The 23,240-nt window shown below is 34.5% G+C and overlaps 1 protein-coding gene across 12 annotated transcripts in view; it reads left to right on the top strand.

The window, feature by feature from the left end:
• CHD9 (chromodomain helicase DNA binding protein 9) overlaps positions 1–23,240 on the top strand; it is a 257,680-nt gene that overhangs the window by 124,276 nt on the left and 110,164 nt on the right. For 8 of the 12 annotated variants that reach the window (XM_043982156.1, XM_043982163.1, XM_043982161.1 and 5 more), the window contains exons 4-5: positions 5,417–5,754; positions 23,040–23,151. In XM_043982156.1, coding sequence (XP_043838091.1) covers positions 5,417–5,754; positions 23,040–23,151 — 450 coding nt within the window. Of the gene's footprint in view, positions 1–3,867; positions 4,241–4,348; positions 4,602–5,416; positions 5,755–23,039; positions 23,152–23,240 lie in introns of those variants that run through there. The other 4 variants (XM_043982167.1, XM_043982165.1, XM_043982164.1 and 1 more) reach the window with 2 other exon arrangements.

The raw sequence follows: 23,240 nt of genomic DNA, 5'->3' as shown, positions 1-23,240 counted from the left end.
TTTGCAAAGATTTTTAATAATGATTGTTTTGTTTCTTAAATTTGTTTCTCCAGCTCTAATTCCTGAATCATGGCTTTGTGTCAGTGCCACATTCTATTCCCTGCTTCTTTTTTAGGTGGTTTGATTGACCCCACTTGTTCTTGCTCTGGGTCCCCTGGGTTTCTTCATGCTCCATTCCTGCTTCATTTTTAGGTGTGTCAGTTATCTCTTCTTGTCCATGCTCTGGGTCCCTGGGTTCCTGCTCTGACCTTCATCTCCTGGAGTTAGGATCACCTCGATCTTTAAGATTCCAAGCTCTGGATCTTCAAGGTTCCCCTCCCCTGTGCTCTCAGGACAGAGTGTTAGGATCCATGAAGCCACTGTATCTGAGCTGTCATGGTCTGAGTGCTATGGTACCATGTTGGTCACTGCCAGCTGCCACTCCCTAGGGTTTTCTCAAGGGATTCTTCCACTCTTTCTGCCTCTAAACATAACTTTACAAGCTGTACTTGTCCAGCCTCTGGTTGCACTAGGAGTCTATGCTGTAATGGTACTAACTTCGGTGACAGGATCCCCTCTCCTTTCCTATTGCCCATGGACAGTGGACTTTTGTGCAGTGCTGTGGTGGAAGAAGTCACATACTGTAGTTTCTTATTGGATTTCTTGGTCATTATTCAGTTCAGGGCCTTACCAGAGTAGGTATGTGAGAGCTGGGTGGTCTGCCTCCTTTTCAGGTAGCTGTTCCCTTATTTTAAGTCTTGAAAGAAGCTAAGGATTCTAAGAATTGGGAGGGAGTACATGGGAGACAGCAAGTATAAAAACAGAGGCAAAAAAATATAGTGCCAAGTCCTGGTAGCAGTAAGTCAAGCCCGTTTGAAGTAGTCGTGTTTGACTGTACCAAAGTCTGTGTAGAAAGGGGAAAGGGAGTGAGATTCAGTAAACCCAAAAAAGTAGGCTGGAGTCAGATTGTGAAAGGTTTTAGATGCATACTGACAATTTTTTATTCTCTCAAACCAAAATCCTCTCTTCCCAACTTTCCTATTATTCAAAGGCACCACCATCTTCCCAGTCAGCTAGTCGCATAACTTTGGTGTCATCCTCATTTCCTCACTTACCCTACATATCCAGACTTTTGTCAAGCTTTGTTGTAGGTAGGTAAAAACTTTCATAACATGTTTCATATATGTTCCCTTTTCTACGCTTAAACAATTGCCAGTCTTGTGCAGGGTCTCATTATTTCATGTCTTGACTGTTGAAGAGCCTTCTGGTTGGTCTCCCTACTTCAAGTCTTTCCCCATTCCAATCTGTCCTCCATTCAGATGCCAAAATGATTTTCCTTAAGTACAGGATTAATTGACTCCTCTCTACTCAGTAAACTCCAGGGATTCCCTACTATGTTCAGAATCAGATATAAAATACTGTTTGTCACGTAAAGCACTTCATAAACTGTACTTTTCCTACTTTTCTATTCTTTTTATTCTTTATTCTCCTCAGTCAGTGATAGAGTGACACTGGCCCACTTGATGTTCCATCTTCTGACTGGGGTTTTTTTTACTGGCTGTCCTCAAATACTCTTCTTTATCACTTCTGTTTTCTGATTTCTCTGGCTTCCTTTGGGACTCACCTAAAATCTCACTTTCTGCAAGAGGTTTTTCCCATTCTTTCTATCCTTCTCTTTCTGAAGCTCTATCCTAGGGAATATGTGTGTTGGGTGGGGTGGGGGGTGGGGAACTTTTCTCTGGCATTACTTTCCATTTATTCTGTATATATCATCTATATATTGTTATTTTTCATGTTGAATGAAGGGATGGCTTTTGTATTTTGTCTTTCATTGTATCCCTGGCACTTAGCACAGTGCCTGGCACATAGTAACATGCTTATTCACTCACTGACTGAAGGTTTTTGAGCATGGAGGTGACATGGCCAGACCTGTGCTTTAGGGTGATTATTTCAAAAGTTATATAGAGAAAATATTAGAGAGGGAAGAGAGTAGAAGCTGGAATTCATATTAGGCGGTTGTGGCTATGGTTAGTGTTGAGGAACTGACCTAGGATGGACTGAGGACCTATATCTGTTTCTGAGGAGAGAAGGGAATGGTACAAGGAATTTTGTGGAATTCAATGACAAGGTTTGACAACTGATGGGGTAAAGGGAGCAAAGAGTGAGAAGGAGGTGTGGGATGATTCCAAGTTTGCAGATCTCATTGACTGTAAGAATAGTGGTAACTTGAACAGAAAAAAGGGAAGTTTTGAGAAAGAGTGGGTCTAAGGAGGAATATAAAAGACGAATAGGCTAAAGAGCAAATTAAGGAAGTAATTGGTGGCTGAAGGTATGATATTCTGAAAATTAGTGCGGGGCAAGGGGCTCTTAGTGGAGAACCAAAACATCTCTCCCATTGATTTGGAGATGGTGGGAGATACTGAGGTTTCTTTTGTATGAGACTTAGAAGAAAGCCATGATGAGAAGAGAGAGTGAAGAGGGTAAAAAAGAATCAATCAAAATCAATCAGTCTAGAACCAGGATCTGTGAGTACAATCACTACTAGTTAGACATGAAAATTCATGAAAAATTCTGTCCAGGAACTTTTTTTTTTTTTTGCCAAAAAACAAATTGGATATATTTCAGCTGATCCTTTTATGCATATGGGGGCTTTTCTGGACCATGCCAATGCTACTTTATCAATGATTTCTATAAATAGTCGAATTTAGTTAGGCTATATCAATTTAACGTTTACCTTCTGTTACAAATTTTTTGTAATATTAACAATGGGGCTCCTCTCAGATGAGCTGGCTGATTCTACGAGCCATTCTCAGTAATTATTCTTCACATATCTCATGCAAAACACTAGTATTTTTTTCTGTTTTACAACTTAGAAAAACAAGGTAGTAAAAAGTCAAATAACTATAGCCAAGAGAAGCAGAGGAGCTGATCTTTAAAACGGAACTAATTTATTAAATTTAATTGTAGTGATACATTTTAAATGAAAACATTTCCTAAGATGATGAAAGGAATTTTCAGGAAACAGCACCTAGGACAGTACACCTGCCACATAGTAGGTACTTTAATATTTTTTTAATTAAATTTGCTGGTTTTACACTTAGTACTTAAAATTTATTGACAAAATTAACACCTTTTAAGAAAACAAATTTAAAACTATATTTGAAAAGCTTAACACTAAAATTTATTTGGTGTTTACTACAAAGGTACAAAAGGAATATTAATTTGATGTGATTTTTAAATGACAGATGAATTTATTGTTAATTTTCAAATTAAGGGATTTTAAATATTGTTTTAATTAAAAATTAAAACGTAGTTAGGAGGCCTTTGTAGTTGGTTCCTTTTTATGGAGCATTAAGCTGAAATAACAAATTATATTTGTGAGTTTAAATATAGATATCTGCACTAATGATTTTTTTTTATTTAAAGTATAATACATTTAAAAAGAACCTATAAAATCTTTTCACTCTGATTTTTTTCTAAGAGAGCTCAAACTTGTTATGTGGCCATTTCCTGGAGCAATCACTTAACTCGTTGATTATCCTAAAGTATTTTTATATTATAAATATTTTTGTTTTTCTTTGCTAGAAATTGTGCAGATATATATATATATGGATATATGGATATATATATATATATATATATGGATATGTGTACATGTGCATATGTAAGGCCATATCATAGTTTTGTAGGTTTTTTATTGTCAGTGTTTTCTTTGAAATTTAAAAAAAATACTATACCGAAGGAGTGAAGTGGCAGAGTAAGAGTTAACAACCCTGCCACATGTAGGGAAGAGCAGTCCATTGGGGGTTAAATTGCAGAGTCTAATGGAATAATAACTGGTAGCACCATCTGCTGGCCTACTTCTGCAGAAGGAGTCAGTATTTTTAACGACATCTCTAATATTCATGCTGATGCATTTTGATGCTTTGTGCATTCATTTCTTTCTGTGCTTTGTTGGAATCTGGCTATCTGCTTACAGCTTTTGTGGAAACTGAGCTCTTTTGGAGAGGTTGACAGTCTTTGTCATACCTGAGTAGGCTAAACAGTGGATATATACTTGTCAAGGAAGAAATATGTTGATAAATCACAATGTGTATTTGTGGAGGGTTGTTCATATCTTGGTTGCAGCTTGCTAAATAGGCCATTTAGGAATCTTCTTTCAATGCTTTTCTCTTGAGCACTGCCTGGGGTGGTGAAAAAGCAGAGGGCAAGCCTTTGTCTGACGCCAAAAATGTCTTCAGTGAAGAGGCCAAGAGGAAGGGTAAGTGAAAGCCTGAATGAGTGGGAGGAGGAGGGGTTCTTTGGGCTAAAAGGCTAATGGGATTGAATAACCTTCCTTATTACTGGCTGCTGCTGCGGGAGTCGTACTGCATCGCCATCTTGAGCTTGTTGCTGTTTTCTCGAGTCTTGGTTATTTGTTATAGCCTGTAGGCCTTAAGGTGGCATTTAGTGAGTGAGCCTAAACCCTGCCTCCTTTCCCAGTGCTGCAGCACTGCTGTGAAGCCTTTGATGAGGCACGTATAGGAAATGTATCCAGTGAAATATACTGGATTTTGCCTGAAAATGTGTTTGGAAATTCCTGGTGGTTTTTCCCTTTCCTGTAGTCAGAGGCATGTTTACGGGTGAGAAAATAGCAAAACTGTGATCTGTTCTGTATTTGTTTGTGTGCATGTGTGTTTGAAGAAGAAATTCTTTCCATTCCTTTTTTTAAATTTGCCTTGTATTTACCTTCTTTGATATTTCAAAAACATTAGTACTTTTAATGTAGAACTACTAGAATTTAATTGTCTCTACAATTGTTTGAATAGGAGAAAATAAGCAGATAAACTCATAGAACTAAAAGTTTTTCAATTTTATACAAGGTACTTTATATATTTGCTAACTGACATTTGATGAGATTATACACATATACAAATGATCCCAGATTGTACTTGCTTATAAAAAAGATTTTTTTAAATTCACTAATAAATCATATAGTTAATAATTCTAAATTTAGATAATAATTTACATACTTTTGTTAGTTTTGTAGTCTACACATTCAAAAAGGAGGGGAAAGAGTTTTATTCCAAATGCACAAAAATATTTATAAGATTAAGATTTGAATTAGTCAGTTGCAGAGATGACCAAGAATGCTATGAAAATTTCAATGAATCTGTTCCATCTAGTTGTTGGGGGTTTTGTTTTTTGTTTTTGGTATGCAATCAATACTAATTTAAAAGTCACAGTTCTGTTTGTTTTGAACCTACTGTACTTTTTGGTCAAACAAAATGTCTTTATGTTCTCAGATATGTTTACTTCACTTATATATTTGCTTATGTAATTCAACTTTACTAGGTAAGCAGAATTTTCTAGTTCCAAATGTTTATGGGAATTACTTTAGATATATTTCATTATCTTCTGTAAAACATATTTTGGTTTTGTTGTGTGTTTTTTTCAGCCTCCTTCCTCTAAGAAAACTGATGGTTCTGGGACATATGCTAAGTTACAGAATACCCAGGTGAGAGCCATGTCTGAGAAGAAGCAGAAAAGAAAGGTGGAATCAGAAAGCAAGCAAGAAAAGGCTAATCGTATTATATCAGAGGCAATAGCGAAAGCAAAGGAACGAGGGGAGCGAAACATTCCTCGAGTAATGAGCCCTGAAAACTTTCCCAGTGTTTCAACTGAAGGAAAGGACGAAAAAAAAGGTAGAAGAATGAAATCTAAGCCAAAAGACAAAGAAAGCAAGAAAACAAAAACTTGTTCCTCAACCAAGTTAAAAGAGAAGACAAAAATTGGGTAAGTAGGTTAAGATTTCAGTTTAAATCAATTAATTTTGTTAAAAGTAGAATTGGTTTAATAATTTAAAAAATATTTCTTATATTGAGCTAACCCTCTATTTCTGCTTGGCATGCTATGCTATATTTATTTACCTCTACTTTTAATAATACATTTCTTAGTTACCAGTTACAGATATATATAGATATATACACAAAAGAATGTTTTTAGAAGCCATGTTATATTATTTGAAGGCTGAGTATTACACCAGATGATCTCCCAAAATCTCAAAATTTCTAATATTCTGTTATCTTAGCTAATGTATTATTTAGGAAGTAGAAGGAACTTTGATTTTGAAATGTTAAAGTTTATTGCAAAAAACCCAAGCAAAAGAAAAGCCTTAATGTTGCACTAGTGCTAAACTTACTATAGAAAGCATACATTAAAATTCATTTTAGAAATTCTTCAATAAAGTAAATGTGTTTCACTGGTTACATTAGAGTTTAAAAACAAGACAATAAAATTCATTCTAAAGGAGGCAGAGCTTCTATATCCATGTTCTGTAGCTCTTCACACCCACACTAACCTTCAGATTATTTTTTCACTGTAGGAGAGTGGGAAATAATTCCTAAGATACATCACCCAGCATAATCTCAATGTTGTTTTGAGAAAATAGATTAAAAAGTCTTCAGATTTTATAAATTCTGGCCTTTCTTAGTAGACTTCCATGAAGTTTTTGTTTTATGTATCTGTCTTTAAACAAAGGAAGAGTAATTTGAACAATTAATTTCAGGGAAACATTATAATAGTTTACATTTATACTGGCTTTAAGGTTTACAGAAGTGCATTACTAGGTTGTCTCATTTCATTCTCCACAACTTCGGAAGTAGCTACTTGCAAGTAATTTATTATCCCCATTTTAGGATGATTTTTGCCTGGATATTTAATCAGTTAGGATCTTGAAGAAGCATTTCTAATAATAATAGCAATTTATATCGTGCTTTAAAGTTTGCAGAGTGCCTTGCCTACAGTATATCATTCTATAGAATGTTATAAATTGGAATAGATATTTGTCCTCTTTTTAGCACATACCAAAGTATACCTGTTAAACAGAATTCACTTGTTTTGAAAATGCAGATTTGCAAAAAGAAAAAAAAAGAAAATGCAGAATTGCTCAGTGGGTGATTAATATGTAAATTTAAAAACTTATTTCATGTAAACTAATCAATATTTTGAATAAATTCTCAATATCTTAAATGGAACAACCATACTGAATTGTTCTAAAAAGAAACATGTTAACATTGTATCTGCTATTATTGATCTATAATAAAAATTGATTAAAAATTGTATCTATAGTAAACTAGTGAAGTTTGAAAATTAAAATTTCTGTTTCTTCATGTATATTTTATTTTGGTGGGTAAAAGTTTTAGATTTTCCAAAGACAGTTGAGGGGAATCAGTTTTTTAAATCTTTGATACATTGAAGAATTGCACGGTTTAAAATGTTTCAATGTTTTTTAGTATATAAATTACAGTTCAGATATTATAAGCAATGTTGTTGCACTGGTTTGAAGATTATCAAGTCATTGCATATTGTAAAAGGAGATTAGTAAAGAATTTGCAAATGGGGGAGTAATAAGAGCAAAGTGACAGTAGAAATTATTAGCAAATTTTAGGACCTGAGTGGTTTAAAAAAAAAATGAAAATGGGAGGTGATTTAAAACTTAGAGTTAAGAGAAGAAATGGTTCAGAATTTTGAACAAGAAATAGTGGAGTTTGGTGGAAAGGCTTGGTGATAAAAGAATACCTCCATATAAACATAATTTTTATGGCATTGATCAATGTTAGTTCATGTTGATGTTGAAGAAGATTATCTACATAACTTTAAGAGTATCTCTCCTAGTAATAGGTAAGAACAAAAAGAGTTGAGAATAATTATGGTAGAATGATATGGTTGGCTTTTTTTCATGTTTAGAGTATAGAAATAATAAGGAATAATTGATGAAGAAATTCCTTGAGATAAAGGCCTAATGATAAAGTGATAAGTGACAGTAGAAGAAGTAGATTTGGCATTTGTATTAGTAATAATCTTTTGGAGTAGAAGAAAACTACTTCTTGACTGTTTATGAGAAATAAGGATCTATCTTTTTTTAATTTTTATTTTTAAAATTATCAAGGAATTTATTTTTTCTCCCTTTTACTCCTTTCACACACTCACCCTCTCCCATTAAGGAAAAAAAAAAAACCCTTATCACAAATATGTGTAGTCAAGTAGGTATATCTCATTCCGCATATTGATTCTATTACCTTTCTGACAATTAGTAGGTAGCATTTTTCATCATTAGCTCCCTGGAATCATGTTTGATCATTGCATTGATAACCATTTTAACAGGAAGAAAATGATGGTCTGAATAAATGAAATCCATACATAATTGAGTAGTTCCATTTTAGCTAGTATTTTCAAACAAATATTATACTTTAGCTACAATATCAGTAACTAATTCTGAAATGGGTGTATGTAAGTATATACTGTCATTTTGAATTCATAGTCATAAGATAATTTGATTCCATGAGTATTTTGAAAGTGTTTAAATATATTGACTGGTTCCATTTCATTCATTTAAACTAGTGTCATTTAATGGTAAATATATGGGATTAAAATTACTGTTTCTATTTTCCTGTTCATTTCTGGAAAATAGGGTTGTCACTTGTGACTTATGGAAAATGTCACATACATTTTAAAGGAATGAATTCTGAAAGTTTCTACAGTAGCATTCTGAAGTACACATTTGCACAACAATTGAACTTTTAAAACTTAGTAGTTTACAACTTCCAAGACCCTGCTGATACGTGGGTAAAATAGCTAATTCCCTATAAAACATGAATTTAGGGGCAACCAAAAGTCAGTCTACCCCAGAATATATGTATAGCCTGCTACAAAGTTTGAATACTAATTATTTGAGTTACTCTTAAGACTATTATTGCTAATAATAAATGCTTAGCATTTGTATAACTTTTTACTGATTTAATTTTATCCTCTCAGGAATTTTGAAGTCAATTATCCTGCCTCACTGGCATTATGGTATAGTATGAGAGACCATAATTGGAGTTCTAAGACCTGAATATAAATCCTGGCTTTACCCCTTACTTAGACAAATTACTTAACTTCCTTGGGCCTTATTTTCTATGTCTTTAAAATAAAAGTTTTGGACTGTATGGTCTGTAAGGAAGGCATTTTTCTAGCTCTAAATCTTTTGATACCTATTTTACAAGTTCAGAAATGGAAATACAAAGAAATAAAGTGATTTACCAGAAGTCATAAAGCTTGATAGTGAAGCAACTGGGACAAAAAATCTTGGTCCAAGAGTAGCCACAATTTAAATTATATTAGGCTATCTCTTCATTAAGACATTCTGTCTGGAGAACCTAAATTAAAATTCAAAGATGGCCTAAGGAAGGGGTAATACATAAAAACTGGCTAGCACCATTAGTGTGGATTGGGTTAGACTAGGTCAAAATGATTTGTAAGATAGGTAAATGGGATGTAATCTGAAAAAGAAATGAAACATTTTTGCTAGGTAGGGCAGACTCAAAAAGTGAAGTCCTGTAGTGGGAACTCAAGTAGCCTTAAGGCAATCAATACTAGGCATCAGGAAGTAGCATTAAAAAGAGGAAAAGACTGTGGGGAGGGAAACTTAAAAAACAAACCTACTCTACTTCATTGTTTGCCTGTGGTTTGCCCAACTGCCAGTTAGGTTATTAAGAAATTACCTTTCAGGAAGAAGAGATATTTTGTGTCACCACAAGTAATTTAAAATGAAATGTCTTCTTCAATCCATAAATATACTTAAACCTAGATCCCTGAGTTCAGTTTGTTAAAATATAAAGTACAAATAATAAGAGGGAAGTATGAATATAATAATTTAGAATTATTAATTTAGGAAAATAAGAATTTTGAAGTGTTAGCAAAATTTGAAGACCACGAATAGCAGTTTCTTTCTGGGCATGTTACTAAATTAGATTATGTAATGGTATATTGAGACGCTTGATTTCTGTTATGTGACTTTAACCTCCTTGAAGTTTCAGGTTGTTTCATTTTTTACATTTATATCCCCAGCACAATGCCTTGCACTTGATAAACACTTAATAAATACTTTACTTTTACTTGATTTTAAAGTTAGTAATTGTGAAAAGAGCACTGGATTTAAAATCAGAAGATACGGATTTGAATCTGAGCTTAGGTTGGTACCATATGTGTGATCTTGAACACTCAACTCTTCTGGGCCTCAGTTTCCTCTCCTGAAAAGAAGCTTATGGGACTAGATGTCTCTAAGACCTTTTTTGACCTCCTTATTTATTTAGTCTGATTTACTAAAGCTGCCTCCTTTATTATCCACCGCTATTTTTTTAAATTAGTATAAGAATAGAAATTCATATCTTGTACTAAAAGTAACTTTTAGTATCTTTAATTAAGGCAGAAGATGAATTAAACAATTAAGGAGACAATAGTGCAAATTGTGATTTACCTCCTTAGAATAGCACAGGAATTGATTTTGACAATAGAATTTTTAAAAAAGTAAGCCAATATTTTTTATACTTCTTAAAAAAAAGTAAAATCTAATTCATGTTTGAAAACTGATGTTTGGGGTTTGTTCTTTTTTTAAAGCATTTGGAAGGAATTTATGGTGGAGAAACTCAATTATTTTCCCAAGCTGCTGATATAGTATAGTATAGTATTGATATAGTATAACCATAACTAATGATGTTCTGCTTGTGGGTACATTTCAAGCAAATATAAAATGATGAATGTCACATGGAGCTGCCTACCTTATGATTGTTTATGTAGAAGAAGCACAATGACTTAAAACTGGTTTAGAAATGTATTAAAAATCTTAATTAGGGTTGCCATGAACAGTGCACATCATTCAACTGTTACACCAATGATCCTCATTTAAGCTTTTTTAAAATGTATTTTAAAATTTGGTTAAAAGGAAAAAATGTTTTTTTCCAGGATAAGCACTATTACAACTAGTAAATACTAGAATATCATTTCACCTACTTAATGTTTCCTTTTTTTCCCTAAACGGACTGTCTTTAAAACATTTTATATTTGATGACTCTAAAATAGTGCATTATTCCTCCAAATAAAATTTTTAATAAAAATTATACTTTTATTTCCTTTACTATGAAGAATTGAGTGAACTAATCATAACAAATGATCTAATTGGATAAGATACATTGTTTGTCCAATTATTTCAATGAGTGAATCAACAGGGGGCAATTATAAATTGACACAGTGTATAACACAGCTTGTTACACAGCATCTACTAATGGCATGTGGGCAGGATTTAGATGAGTGCATAAATTAAATGTGAAAATCAAATATAGACACACCAAGTATAAACACTGGAGTTTTCCGGTGCCAGTATTTATTATATGGGTTAATGTGTTGAATTTGTACCTTAGTTCCTGACTGTCCTTTGCCATCTGGAACAACTTTTGTTTTGAATCATACTCACTTAAGTTGTCAGTGTTTCTTTTGCTGTCATTTAATTTTTAAAAATTTTAAACATTAGTAACACACCTAATCACTTTTTCAAAACAGCTTCGGGGGCAGCTAGGTGGTGCGGTGGATAGAGTACCGGCCCTGGAGTCAGAAGGACCTGAGTTCAATTCCGGCCTCAGACATTTAACACTTACTAGCTGTGTGACCCTGGGCAAGTCACTAAACCCCAATTGCCTCACCAAAACAAGCAAACAAAAAACAGCTTCAACAAGGTCCTTCTTAATAAATTCTTTCAACATGATTTAGAATTGTGGACTTGGCAGCTAGGTGGTGCAGTGGATAAAGCACTGACCCTGGATTCAGTAGTACCTGAGTTCAAATCCAGCCTCAGACACTTAACACTTACTAGCTGTGTGACCCTGGGCAAGTCACTTAACCCCCATTGCCCCTCCCCCCCCCAAAAAAAGAATGGAAGTAGAATTGTGGACTCATAGAACTAGAAGTGAACTTAAAGGTCATCAAGTCCAATTCCTTTGTTTTATAGATAAGGATACTGACATCTACAGTTACCTAGCTAGTAAGTGGGGGAACCACAGTACACAGTATGATATTTGGTCTATTTATATATCATGATCTTCCTCATACTTCCTCTTCTTTGTAATGTTTCTCTTTAAAAATGATTATTTCCTCTATCAAGTCTTTGAAGACAAAAATAATTGGTATCTTTGCATGATGAGCACTAGCTTTAAAACTTATTATAGTAAACTCTGATATCTATTGAGCAGTGGGGTCTTATGGTTAACTAAGTGTGTGTGTGCATCTGTGGGTGCACATAAACACATACACATACCCCTCCGAAGGAAGGTGTTGGTGATATTGGTTTGATTCAGTTGGCACAGGCTACCTCCTATCTTTCCCAGAGGATGCTTTGCTGTTTCATCTAAGCTGACTTGCATGGCACCATAGGTGGCAGTTGGTTGACTGTTGGCGATGATGTCTGGCCAGTTTGAATTAATGAACATTCTGATAGATATATTTTTAAACTACAGTATGATAATTTACTTGCTAACAGTTTTCCAGATGGAAGAGCCTGCTTAGTTTTTTCTACTAAACAGGTATGTTACTCTGTGTGTAGGACACAGTGTTAGATTTGTATATCCATTTGTAATTTGCATTATCAATTTTTTACAGTTTTCCTAAGAGAAGAATGTTCTCTTATGTTGATGTAATGTGAACCTGGAATTTTTTCACTTTATTTTAAAAAAGATATCTTATCGATATATTTTGTTTTTATATCACCCAGATCTTTCTATGTATCCTTTCCCCTTCTCTTTTGAGCTTTTTTAAATGAGGAAAAAATGATCCAAACTGATTAATACATTGAAAAAAAACCTGGCATTATTTGTAATGTTCTACATCTCCATCTCTGCAAAGGAGAGGACTTTGCATATCTTTAGAGTCAAGTTTGTTCTTTATAATTTCAGAACATTCATTTTCCACTTATATGGTAACAGTGTATCCTCTATTTTTCTGGTTCTCCTTTTTTTTTGCATTATAAGAGTCTTTCTAGAGTTATCTGTATGCTTCACACTTGTCAGTTTTTATTATACTGTAATATATTCCATTTTTATTAATGTACCACAATTTATTTAATGGTTGTCTTGTTTTAAGTTTTGTTACTTTCTTTTATAATCACATGTAATGTTGCTATGAAAATCTATAAGGATAGCCCTTTTTGGCTGTTTTTGTTACTACATATAATATTAATAGTCAAATTATTCTAAGATGATTTTTGTAACATATATGACCATGGGTTCTCTGAAAAGATTTAATCTATTTTTAAGTCTACTAGTATGAATGAATGTACCTGTTCCTCCTGCCATCATTGAGTTTCATTGCTTTTAATTGGTTTGGGCAATTTGATGGGTATAAATAAGGTGGTGTTTCTAATATGTCTTAATTCGAATTTCTTTGATTATGTGTGAGGTGGAGCATTTTTTCAAGTTATCTTTTATAATTTGTGTTTCCATGTTTGAAAACTAGATATTCTTATTTAGTCCTAGCAGGAACCTCATTTTATAGATCAGGAAATGGATGGCCAGGGAGGATTAGAACACATTGTCTCTAAAATAATATAAGCTCCTTCAGGGCAGAGATGATTTCAGTTTTTACTTTTTGTATCCTCAAGATCTTTTACTGTGCCTGCTACATAGTAGATACTTAAATACTTATTCATTGATTAATTTACATGATGCTTTTAAAAATTACTCAAATGAATTCACTGACATGTCAAAAAATGAAGAACAGGAAAAGGGATTGTAAACCAAAGAGAAAAGGTAGATTGATAATAGACCAATCAGATAAAGGAATATCAGAGTTCATGAGCATGGAACTAGAACACTTATGGGTATTGATATGATGATCTCTGTGTAGATGAGTAGCAGTGGAAGTCATGAGAATGAACTGAAAAGTTAAGGTATTTGAAGGACTATCAATGTGTGTTGAAGTCCCTTAGAGTGAGGGCAAGAGTTGGAGTGGAGAGAGAAACTATGATCCAGGCAGTGAATTCACTGAGGAAGGAAGGGGAATGTCAAAGGAGTCATTAAATAACAGCTACTAGACTATTGATTGGGTGATAAATTGTGGTATGAATGAACCTAAAAGGAGAGAGTCCTGAATGATAATGATAGAGACACAGTCTAAAAGTGGATATTGGAGGAGCTAGGAGATTACAACAGCTCTTGAATGGGTGGATGCACTGTCAACAGCCTTGAGGCAACTCTTAGTTAGAGCTAGAAAATAGTGGAAATAAGAAAAGGTTTAAGATAAAAACAGTTTTATTAATAATGTATTAAGCATTCCGTAGAAAATAGTGGAAGAGGAAGGTATATCTGCAGTGGGACATGGGGGTGTGGAGTACAGCTGCAGAGGATGACAGTGAGGGTCAGTGGGAAGTAGGGGATGAGATGTGAATAAAGGGTGAGATTTATTTTCATGGCACACTTTTAAATTTATACTTTGGAATTTTAAAAGGCACAAAGGAAACTCCCCAAGTAAAAAAAAAAATTAGTGCACCAGTGAATGATGTAAATATTCTCCCCAATGTGGTTCTAGGTTAGGGATCCTGTGTCAAGTTAGAGGAATGATAGTTAACCCTTTGTTGAGTGTGAAGAATGTAAGGTTATCTCTCAGAGAAGCAAAGTCAGCCAGCCTGGGTCTTTGACTTTTCCATATTTTGTAGTTCTCCTTTTTGGGGGGGGGGGTGAGGCAGTTGGGTTAAGTGACTTGCCCAGGGTCACACAGATAATAAATGTCAAGTGTCTGAACTGGATTTGAACTCAGGTCCTCCTGATAGATAGTCCTCTATCCACTGCGCCACCTAGCTGCCCCTGTAGTTCCCTTTTAAAATGCACATATTTGGGGGAGGGATTTCTCTTTAAACCTTAGCAGCTAATTCTTTAGCAGAAATTATTTGATTGCCAGTTGAAGATTAGGACAGTTTAAGTGACCTTGATGTGGGAAGAGAGTGTTCAGAAACTTTTGGGTTAAGTGACTTGCCCAGGGTCACATGGCTAGTAAGTGTCAAGTGTCTGAACAGAAACTTTCTTTGTGTTTGAAAAAAAAAACTAGCTGGTTTTTTTAGTGTAGAACTTTCTACCTATGACTTTCACTATGAGAAAAATGTTGGTTAGTTGAGTACCATTTCAATGAACTTTTCCTGCACCATGAAAATCAAGACCTGCTTTTGTTCTCTAAACCCTTGTTTGAAAAGCATTTCTTTGGTAGCCTTTCATCTACTGAACTGAATATAATCTTTGTGTCCTTTTAAGGATCCAAATACAATGTACTAAATTAAAACTTTCAATATTTGTTTTTGGTGGGGGGGCAGACTTGTTATTTTATTGGTTTAGAGAACTCACAATGAGCAAACACCCTCTACCAATAACCACTTTTCTCCAATTTATATTCTAAAAGGGTTGTCTAGAGCACTGAGAAGGTAAGTGAATGTTTAGTATGTTTCAAAGACTGTACTTGAACCCAGGTCTGACTCTGAGGCATGCTCTTTATTTATTAAGCCTCTCTTCTATATTTTTTAAAAGTATGAAAAGGTCACATAGTTGGATTATCTACTTGACTAAGTTACTATGACGAATGTGTGAGAGAATGAATGGTGACTGCCTACAAGGCATACATTTCCTGAAGTGAATAAAAGGATGTTTGGAAGTAGATTTTTTTATAAGTGCTACAAAAATATAACAAGTAACAGCTATTTTTTTTTTAAATCTTCCACTTTGGAGAGTGGGAAAAATAAAGTGGCTAGAAAGTCAACCTTAGAGTCATTAGGAAGACCTAATAACAACAATAATACTAGCAGCTATCCTTCTATGTGCCAGGCATTATGCTCAAAGCCTTAAAAATATTATTTGATTTGATCCTCACAACAACTATGGGAGATAGGTGCTATTATTATTACCATTAAAAAGTTGAGGAAACAGAGGTTAAATGACTTGCCTAAAGTCATAGAGCTAATAAGTATCTGAGGCTGGATTTGAGGCCAGTTTTTTACTCATGGCTTCCTTACTCTAGAGCCTGGTTATATGATCCTGGGCAAGCCATTTAAATCCTCTGTGTCCCAGGAGAGACTTGGCAAATGATAAGATATGTAGGGGGAAGAAGAGTTAGGACTTGAGCATGATTCTCTGGTTGGGAACCTGGGTGGCTGAAAGTTAGTGACCAAGACAGAAATGGAGAAGTTCAGAAGTGGGGGAGGGGAAAGAATAGGATTTGGGGTATATTGGATTTAAGATGATGGGAAATATCCAATAGGCAGTTAGTGATGTGAGACTGGAACTCAGTTGATATATTAGTGCTAGATAAATAAATCTGAGTCATCTGCATAGATAACTGAACTTGGGAGAAATAGGGAATAGAAGGAGAAATGGCTTTAGGGCAGAGTCATAGGGTCATTTCACATGTGTTAAGGGAATGTGACACAGATAATGATTCAGCAAAAGAGACTGAGGCATGAAGAAAGAGACATAAAAGAGATCCAGATTACAAAAATCCAGAGAAAAAAGGAAAGGTTGATCAACAGTGTCAGGTGCTTCAGAGAGAATGAGAGGGATTGAGAAAAGGATTTATTAATTGGTAACTTTAGGGAGAGGGCAGCCAAGTGACATACTGAATAGAGTGTGGGGCTTGGAGTCAGGAAGAATCTTCCTGAGTTCAAATATGGCCTCAGACAGTAGCTGCAGGACCCTGGGCAAGTCACTTAACCCGGTATGCCTCAGTTTCCTCATCTGTCAAATGAGCAGGAGGAGGAAATAGCAAATCACTCCAGTTTCTTTGCCAAGAAAACCCCAAATGGGCACAAAGAGTCAGACACAACTGAAAAATGACTGAACAATAAAAACTTTAGAGAAAGTAGTTTCAGGTAAGTGAAATTGAAAGCCAGATTACACAGTTAAGAAGTGAATAAGAGAAAATAGAAGCAGTGAGTATAGACATATTTTTCTAGGATTTGGGCTGTGAAAAGGAGGGAGTGATTTAGAATAATAAGCATGAGGAGATTATTGGTTCAAGCCTCGATTTTTTTTAAAGAATGGAGGAAGTCACTTAACCCTCATTGCCCCCACACAAAAAAAAAAAAAGAAGAAGAATGAAGGAGACCAGGGCAGCTAGGTGGCACAGTGGATAAAGCACTGACCCTGGATTCAGGAGGACCTGAATTCAAATCTGCCCTCAGACACTTGACACTTACTAGTCGTGTGACTCTGGACAAGTCACTTAACCCCCATTACCCTGCTCCCCCCCCAAAAAAAGAATGGAGGAGACCTGGTAATATTTGTAGGTAGTAGAGAATGAATTAGTAGGGAGGGAGAAATAGAAAATTAGAAGAGAAGATGAATGTGGAGGTTGTCTGCCAGTATAAATGGTAGAGGGAGAAGATGAAGGATATAAGAAGAGAGGTTAGTCTTGGAGAAAAGGGCCACCTCTTCAGAGTTAGGAGTAAGTAAAGGGAGAAAAGATTATGTCAAAGGGTTTTGAGATGTGGAGTAACAGAGAAAGGGGAGTTTTCTTTCTTTTTTGTGGAAGACTTGGTTTCCCCTTTTCACCCAAGCGGGAAGTACAAGTACCACCTAGGGACCTAATTCCATTCCTAAGTGTCATGAGAACTTTGACCTGTCCAATTTCTAATTGGACTTGTTCTCCTGTACTTAGCCAACTTATTGGGGTCCTCCTACAGAGCTCTAATTGGTGCTGGACTTTGTTTTGTGGAGGTTTAAAAAAGTCATTCTTAGCATATATTCTCATAACATCCATGCTAAGTAGATAGGAAGTCAAGTACTAAAGCAGCCAATATTTTATAGTAGTTTAAAATTTACAAAGTGTTTTATATATATATATATTATCTCATTGAACAGTCCTGTCAGGTGTTTTTATCTCCATTCTTGCACATAAGGAAATTGAGGCTGAGGTTATGGTGCCTTACCCAAGGTGTAAAGGAGCTAATAAGAGCCTAAGGAATGATTCAAACCCAGGTCTTCGTGACCCCAAGTCCAGCCTTCTAATACACTGTGCTGCCTTTTATAATTTATAATGCTGTACTATGGAAAAGGTCAATAAGTTGAAAAGCTCTGTAAATCTGTTGTTTTTCCCTTAGTTTAGATGGACACTCCAGTCCATCTTCCACTTGGCTGTCAAAAGTGATTTTCCTAAAGCACAGGTCTGATCCATGTCATCCCTCCTGCTAGATAAACTCCAGAGACTCCCTGTTACTTCCAGGATCAAATATGAAGTTCTCTACCATTCAGATCTCTTTATAGCCTCCTCTGTAATTAGACCTTTTGGGTTTCATAGTGACTCATTGTTTTTGAAAAATTATAATCTGGCTAGTGTTCTTTTTTTATACTTTGAGAAGTTTGGTTTTTGACTTATGAATCTTTTTACCTTAACTCTCATCTTGGCAATGTTCATGTGGGTTATGTATAAATATATAAATATGTTTTATTTATATTTATTAATACATATATTAATTATTATATATACCATATTGTTTATAAATGTGATGATATATAATTATATGATTATCATAGTTTAATATGTAGTTGTAGTTACTATTTGGGTTGCATGTGGCAGTTTTTCCTCTCATCAACTTTAAGAACTAAACATTTCTACTTATGATTGTTGTATGTCATCATCTCCATGTTTTTAGGAAAGTTTTTGTATTATTGAACAGCCATGCTGTATTACTTTATGTTAATCTATAATGCTTTGTGGGTCTTCTGAAATTCAGTACTTACAGGATTTTATTTTGTCAGTGTGAGTACTGCCTTTACTGATGTAGCTTGCATGTCCTCTATGCCTTGGTAAATAGTCTTCATGATTTGCTTTTATATGTGTATATGTGCATTTATGTATATATAATGTTTATATATAGATATATTTTCTTTTTCACCCGGTTACATGTAAAGACAATTTTTAACATTTTTTTTTAATTTGAGTTCAAAATTTTCTCTCTCCCTCCCTCACTTCCCCCTTCCTTAGGATAGTAAGCAATTTGATATAGATTATACCTGTTCAGTCATACAGTACATATTACCATATTAATCATATTGTGAAAGAAGACACCTACCTAAAGGAAAAACACACAAATTCAGAAAGTGGAAAATAGTATGTTTTGGTCTGCATTTAGTTTTTATTGGTTCTTTCTCTGGAGGTGGATAGCAGTTTTTCATAATGAGTCCTTTGGAATTATCTTGAATAATCGTATTGCTGAGAATAGCAGAGTTATTCACAGTTAATCATCATATATTAATAATGTTACTGTGTACAATATTCTCCTGGTTCTGCTCACTTTACTTTGTATCAGTTCATATGAGTCTTTACAGGTTTTTCTGAAATCTTCCTCAAGTTGCTCTTATCAAAAATGATTTGTTGCTTACCCTTCTGGTGATGAACCTTTCCAAATGTACTTAGCCTGCTCCTCAGCATATAATCCATTACCAAGGGTGTACTAGAAATTTGCCTGGCTTAGTAGTATCTGCCAAACTTATACTCTGCTGACAAAACCTAAGCAAGCAATACTGCCATATATGAGGCATCAGAATGGGATTTTAGTGAAGGTTCTTTGACACCTTGCTTAATAATACCATTTCATTTTATCATTTCACTTTCAATTTTTTATTTCACATTTTTAGACTAGTCAATGAGCATTCTACTAAGAAATAACATGTTCAAGTTTTCATTGTTAGTAGTCTTGTTATATTTTTTATTATCATGGCTTATAATTGCTGGTGATGAAACTTATACCGAAATAGAATATTATCTGTATTGAGTTCAACCAAATCTTAAATATTCGCTATTTTTAATTTTAATTTCATTTTATATATAATTTATTTCCAAATATATATTTTACCCCTATCCTGTGCTTTAGATCTAGGCTTTGTAACAAAAATTTTTTAAAGGAAAAGAAGCAGTTTTGCACAACTAATCATCACATCATTCTTTTACAAAGTTATGTGCAAAATTCAACTTCCATGCTCCTTCACCTCTGAAATGAAGGGAGATAGATAGGTGCCTTTTTCAAGTTTCTCCAGAGCCCATCTTCATCATTATAATTATACAGTATTTGGTTCCTTTTTGGAAAAAAAATCTTTGCACATACATTGTTGTAGTCATTATGTATATTGTTTTCCTTTCTTCATTCTGTTTTTCCATGATTTTCTGAATTCATGGTGGTTGTTTTTATGGTACACTAAATATTCAATTACACTTTTGTACCAGTTTGATTAACCATTTCCCAGTCAGTGGACATCTACTTTATTTCTAATTCTTTGTTACCACAAAAAGTGCAGCAATTAATATTTTAGTTTATATGGGACATTTCTTTCAGCTTTTGATATTCTTGGGGTATATGCCAACAGTAGGCTCTTTGGGTCAAAGGATATGGATGTTTTAGTTACTGTTTTCACATTATCTGAAATTGCTTTTTCAACCGGTCTTACATGGAGCTTGATTTGAATAATAATAACAACAAACTGTAAGTTTTAAGGTTTCCAAAGCCTTTTACATATATTATCTCATTTGATCTTCAAAACTGCTCTGTGAGAGAGATGCTATTATTACCCCCACCCCTGCCATTTCACAGATGAGGAAACTGAAGTTAAGAAAGGTTAAGTGATTTGCCTAGGGAAGCACCCAGATATCTTATGGGCACAGCTAATAAATGTCTGAAACAGTATTTCAGCTCAGGTTTTATTAATGATAAGTCCAGAGCTCTATCCATTGCACTGCCTAGCTGTATTATGTACATCATCTGCTGTTCAGTCATAAGCTTTTTACTGTTTTTGATTTTGAATTCTAATTGTATTTCAGTTAGGTTCAGTACCTAAAGGAACAGAGCCCCACATTCCTTAAAATCTAATCACAGCATTTAGTAATACGCAAATCATTTGGTGGTACATATATACACAGAGAGAGATGTACACATGAATACAAGGATATTTGTGTTAATGAGGTTTTCCAGCCACTCCAAAATTTTAGCTGTTGATTTTTTAATTGTATTTTTTTGCAAGGCAATGAGGGTTAAGTGACTTGCCCAGGGCCACACAGCTAGTAAGTGTCAAGTGTCTGAGGCCGGATTTGAAATCAGTCCTCCTGAATCCAGGGCCAGTGCTTTATCCACTGTGCCACCTAGCTGCCCCCAGCTGTTGATTTTAATGTCTGAAAGGCAAAGAAGTACATATTAGTAGTTTGAGGAAACCAGATTTTTCCAGAACTATAGATTGTTCCTGAATGGTGCCCGTGGTTAAGACCAATATCTTTTTATAGTCAGTAGGGTCAAGTGAGTTGAGGCCTTTTTAATACCCCCCAGTCTTAAGTAAAAGATTTCAGGTACCTTTTGAATAGATTCACCATTCATGATTAAGCTAAATAAGGATGCACACAAGGGATTTATAGAATTTCTTTGATGTTACTTAAGGAATCATCATTCACTTTAGCTCTCTTGGTCTATTTGTGCCTTACTTTCTAGAAGAATGGGTCAAATCAAACTCATCATATCCAAAACATAACTTTTTAACTTTCATGTTTCTGTTGAAAGTAATACCATACTTGTAGTTATCTAGACTTACACCTTGACTCTTCATTATCCCTTACCCACGTATCAAATTGGTTCTACATCTTGTTAATTCTACATACACAATATCTCAATTCAGTTTCCTCTCCATTTCCACAGATCCCAGCCTAATTTGGGCATTTATCACCTCTCCTGCCTGGACTTTTTCATTAGATTCTTAGTTGGTTTCCTTGCTACAAATCTCTTCTTTCCCCAATCCATTCTTCATATAACTTCAAAAATTATGTTAATAAAGTATAAATCTGACCATGTCACTCTCCTTTCTGTTCAATAAACTCTTGACTCTGGGATCAAATCCATACAATGTTTGATATTTTAAATCCTTGACAGTGTGGCTTCAACCTACCTTTTCAGGCTTATTACACATTATTCTCCTTCACACTCTGTAATCTAGCCAAACAATTCTTTATGCCTCATATTCAACGTTGCAACTCCTCTCTTTGCCTTTGTTTAGGCTGTTATACACACCTTTGCCTCTTAGAATCTCTAGAGTTAAAGCTTAGCTCAAATGCTACCTTCTCTAAGACTTTTTCTCATCTCCCCAGACACTGGGTCCTTCCCACAGAAAGCATCTTGTATTTACTTTGTATATATTTTGTACAAACTTATATGTATGTGTGCTGTTTTACCTCACAAAATATGTTCCTTGAGGGCAAGGACTGTTCATTTTGGTTTCGTATCCCTAGCATCCAGTATGGTATCCAGCACAAAGGAAGCTCTTAATAAATTCTTATTGGTTTCTTGATTGGCCAGATCCATCTGCTGTCCTATATGTTGTAGAAATTAGTTTTAGGATATTTCAGTCTATTATCCCCTTACTTGCCATAGGAATACATAAAACTGAGTCTCATTGCTTTATAATTTTTATACTTTGTGATTATTGTGATTTGGGGATTCTTAAATCATGGCCTTTCTAATTATAAAAACCTGTAAGGAAATCCTAGTCGTCTGTGATTCCAAAATGAAAAGCAATAGTAAGATTTAATTCTTTTGAGATTCCTATACTGCATGTGTATTTGTGACATGGATAAATCTTTACCCATTCATTTGAATCACATATGTCTATTTAAATGTTCAGCATGAATTTCCTACAGATAACCATCATGGAGTTAAGACTACTCTTGAATGGTATTCCATTCAATTAAGTAAGCATTTATTAAACATTACTATATGCAGACATTATGCTGTGACATAGGGAAAGAAAAATTACAAGTAATTTCTGCCCTTAATAAGTTTAAATTCTACTGAATATCATTAAATTGTAAAAAAAAAAAAGTTTTTCATGTAAATTTCATTCATCTGGAATTATAACCAAGGTAATTAACTCTTTTTTAGTTAGCAGGAGGCTATGATTTTCTTTCTTTCTTTCTTTCTTTCTTTCTTTCTTTCTTTCTTTCTTTCTTTCTTTCTTTCTTTCTTTCTTTCTTTCTTTCTTTCTTTCTTTCTTTCTTTCTTTCTTTCTTTCTTTCTCTTTTCGTTTTTGTGGGGCAATAAGGGTTAAGTGACTTGCCCGGGGTCACACAGCTAGTAAGTGTCAAGTGTCTGAGTCCAGATTTGAACGCAGGGCCTCCTGAATCTAGGGCTGGTGCTTTATCCACTGCGCCACCTACCTGCCCCATATTAACTCTTTTTTAAATTTTTTTTTTTAATCTTGAAACAGGAAGCTCATTATTACATTGGGTAAGAAGCAAAAAAGAAAGAATGTGTCTTCAGATGAAATGTCTGATGCTGAGCAGATTCCACAGCGTCCATTCAAAGATGAGGATTCTCAAGTGAGTAATTAAAAGTTTTGTTTTGTTTTTAAAGAAAGGAAGACACTCATAGGAGCATTTGATTTGTATTTTACCCAATGAAAACATGT

This window comes from Dromiciops gliroides, chromosome 2 (assembly GCF_019393635.1).
Source record: "Dromiciops gliroides isolate mDroGli1 chromosome 2, mDroGli1.pri, whole genome shotgun sequence".
Taxonomy (NCBI): Eukaryota; Metazoa; Chordata; class Mammalia; order Microbiotheria; family Microbiotheriidae; genus Dromiciops; species Dromiciops gliroides.
This window is presented reverse-complemented; position numbering and strand designations above follow the sequence as displayed.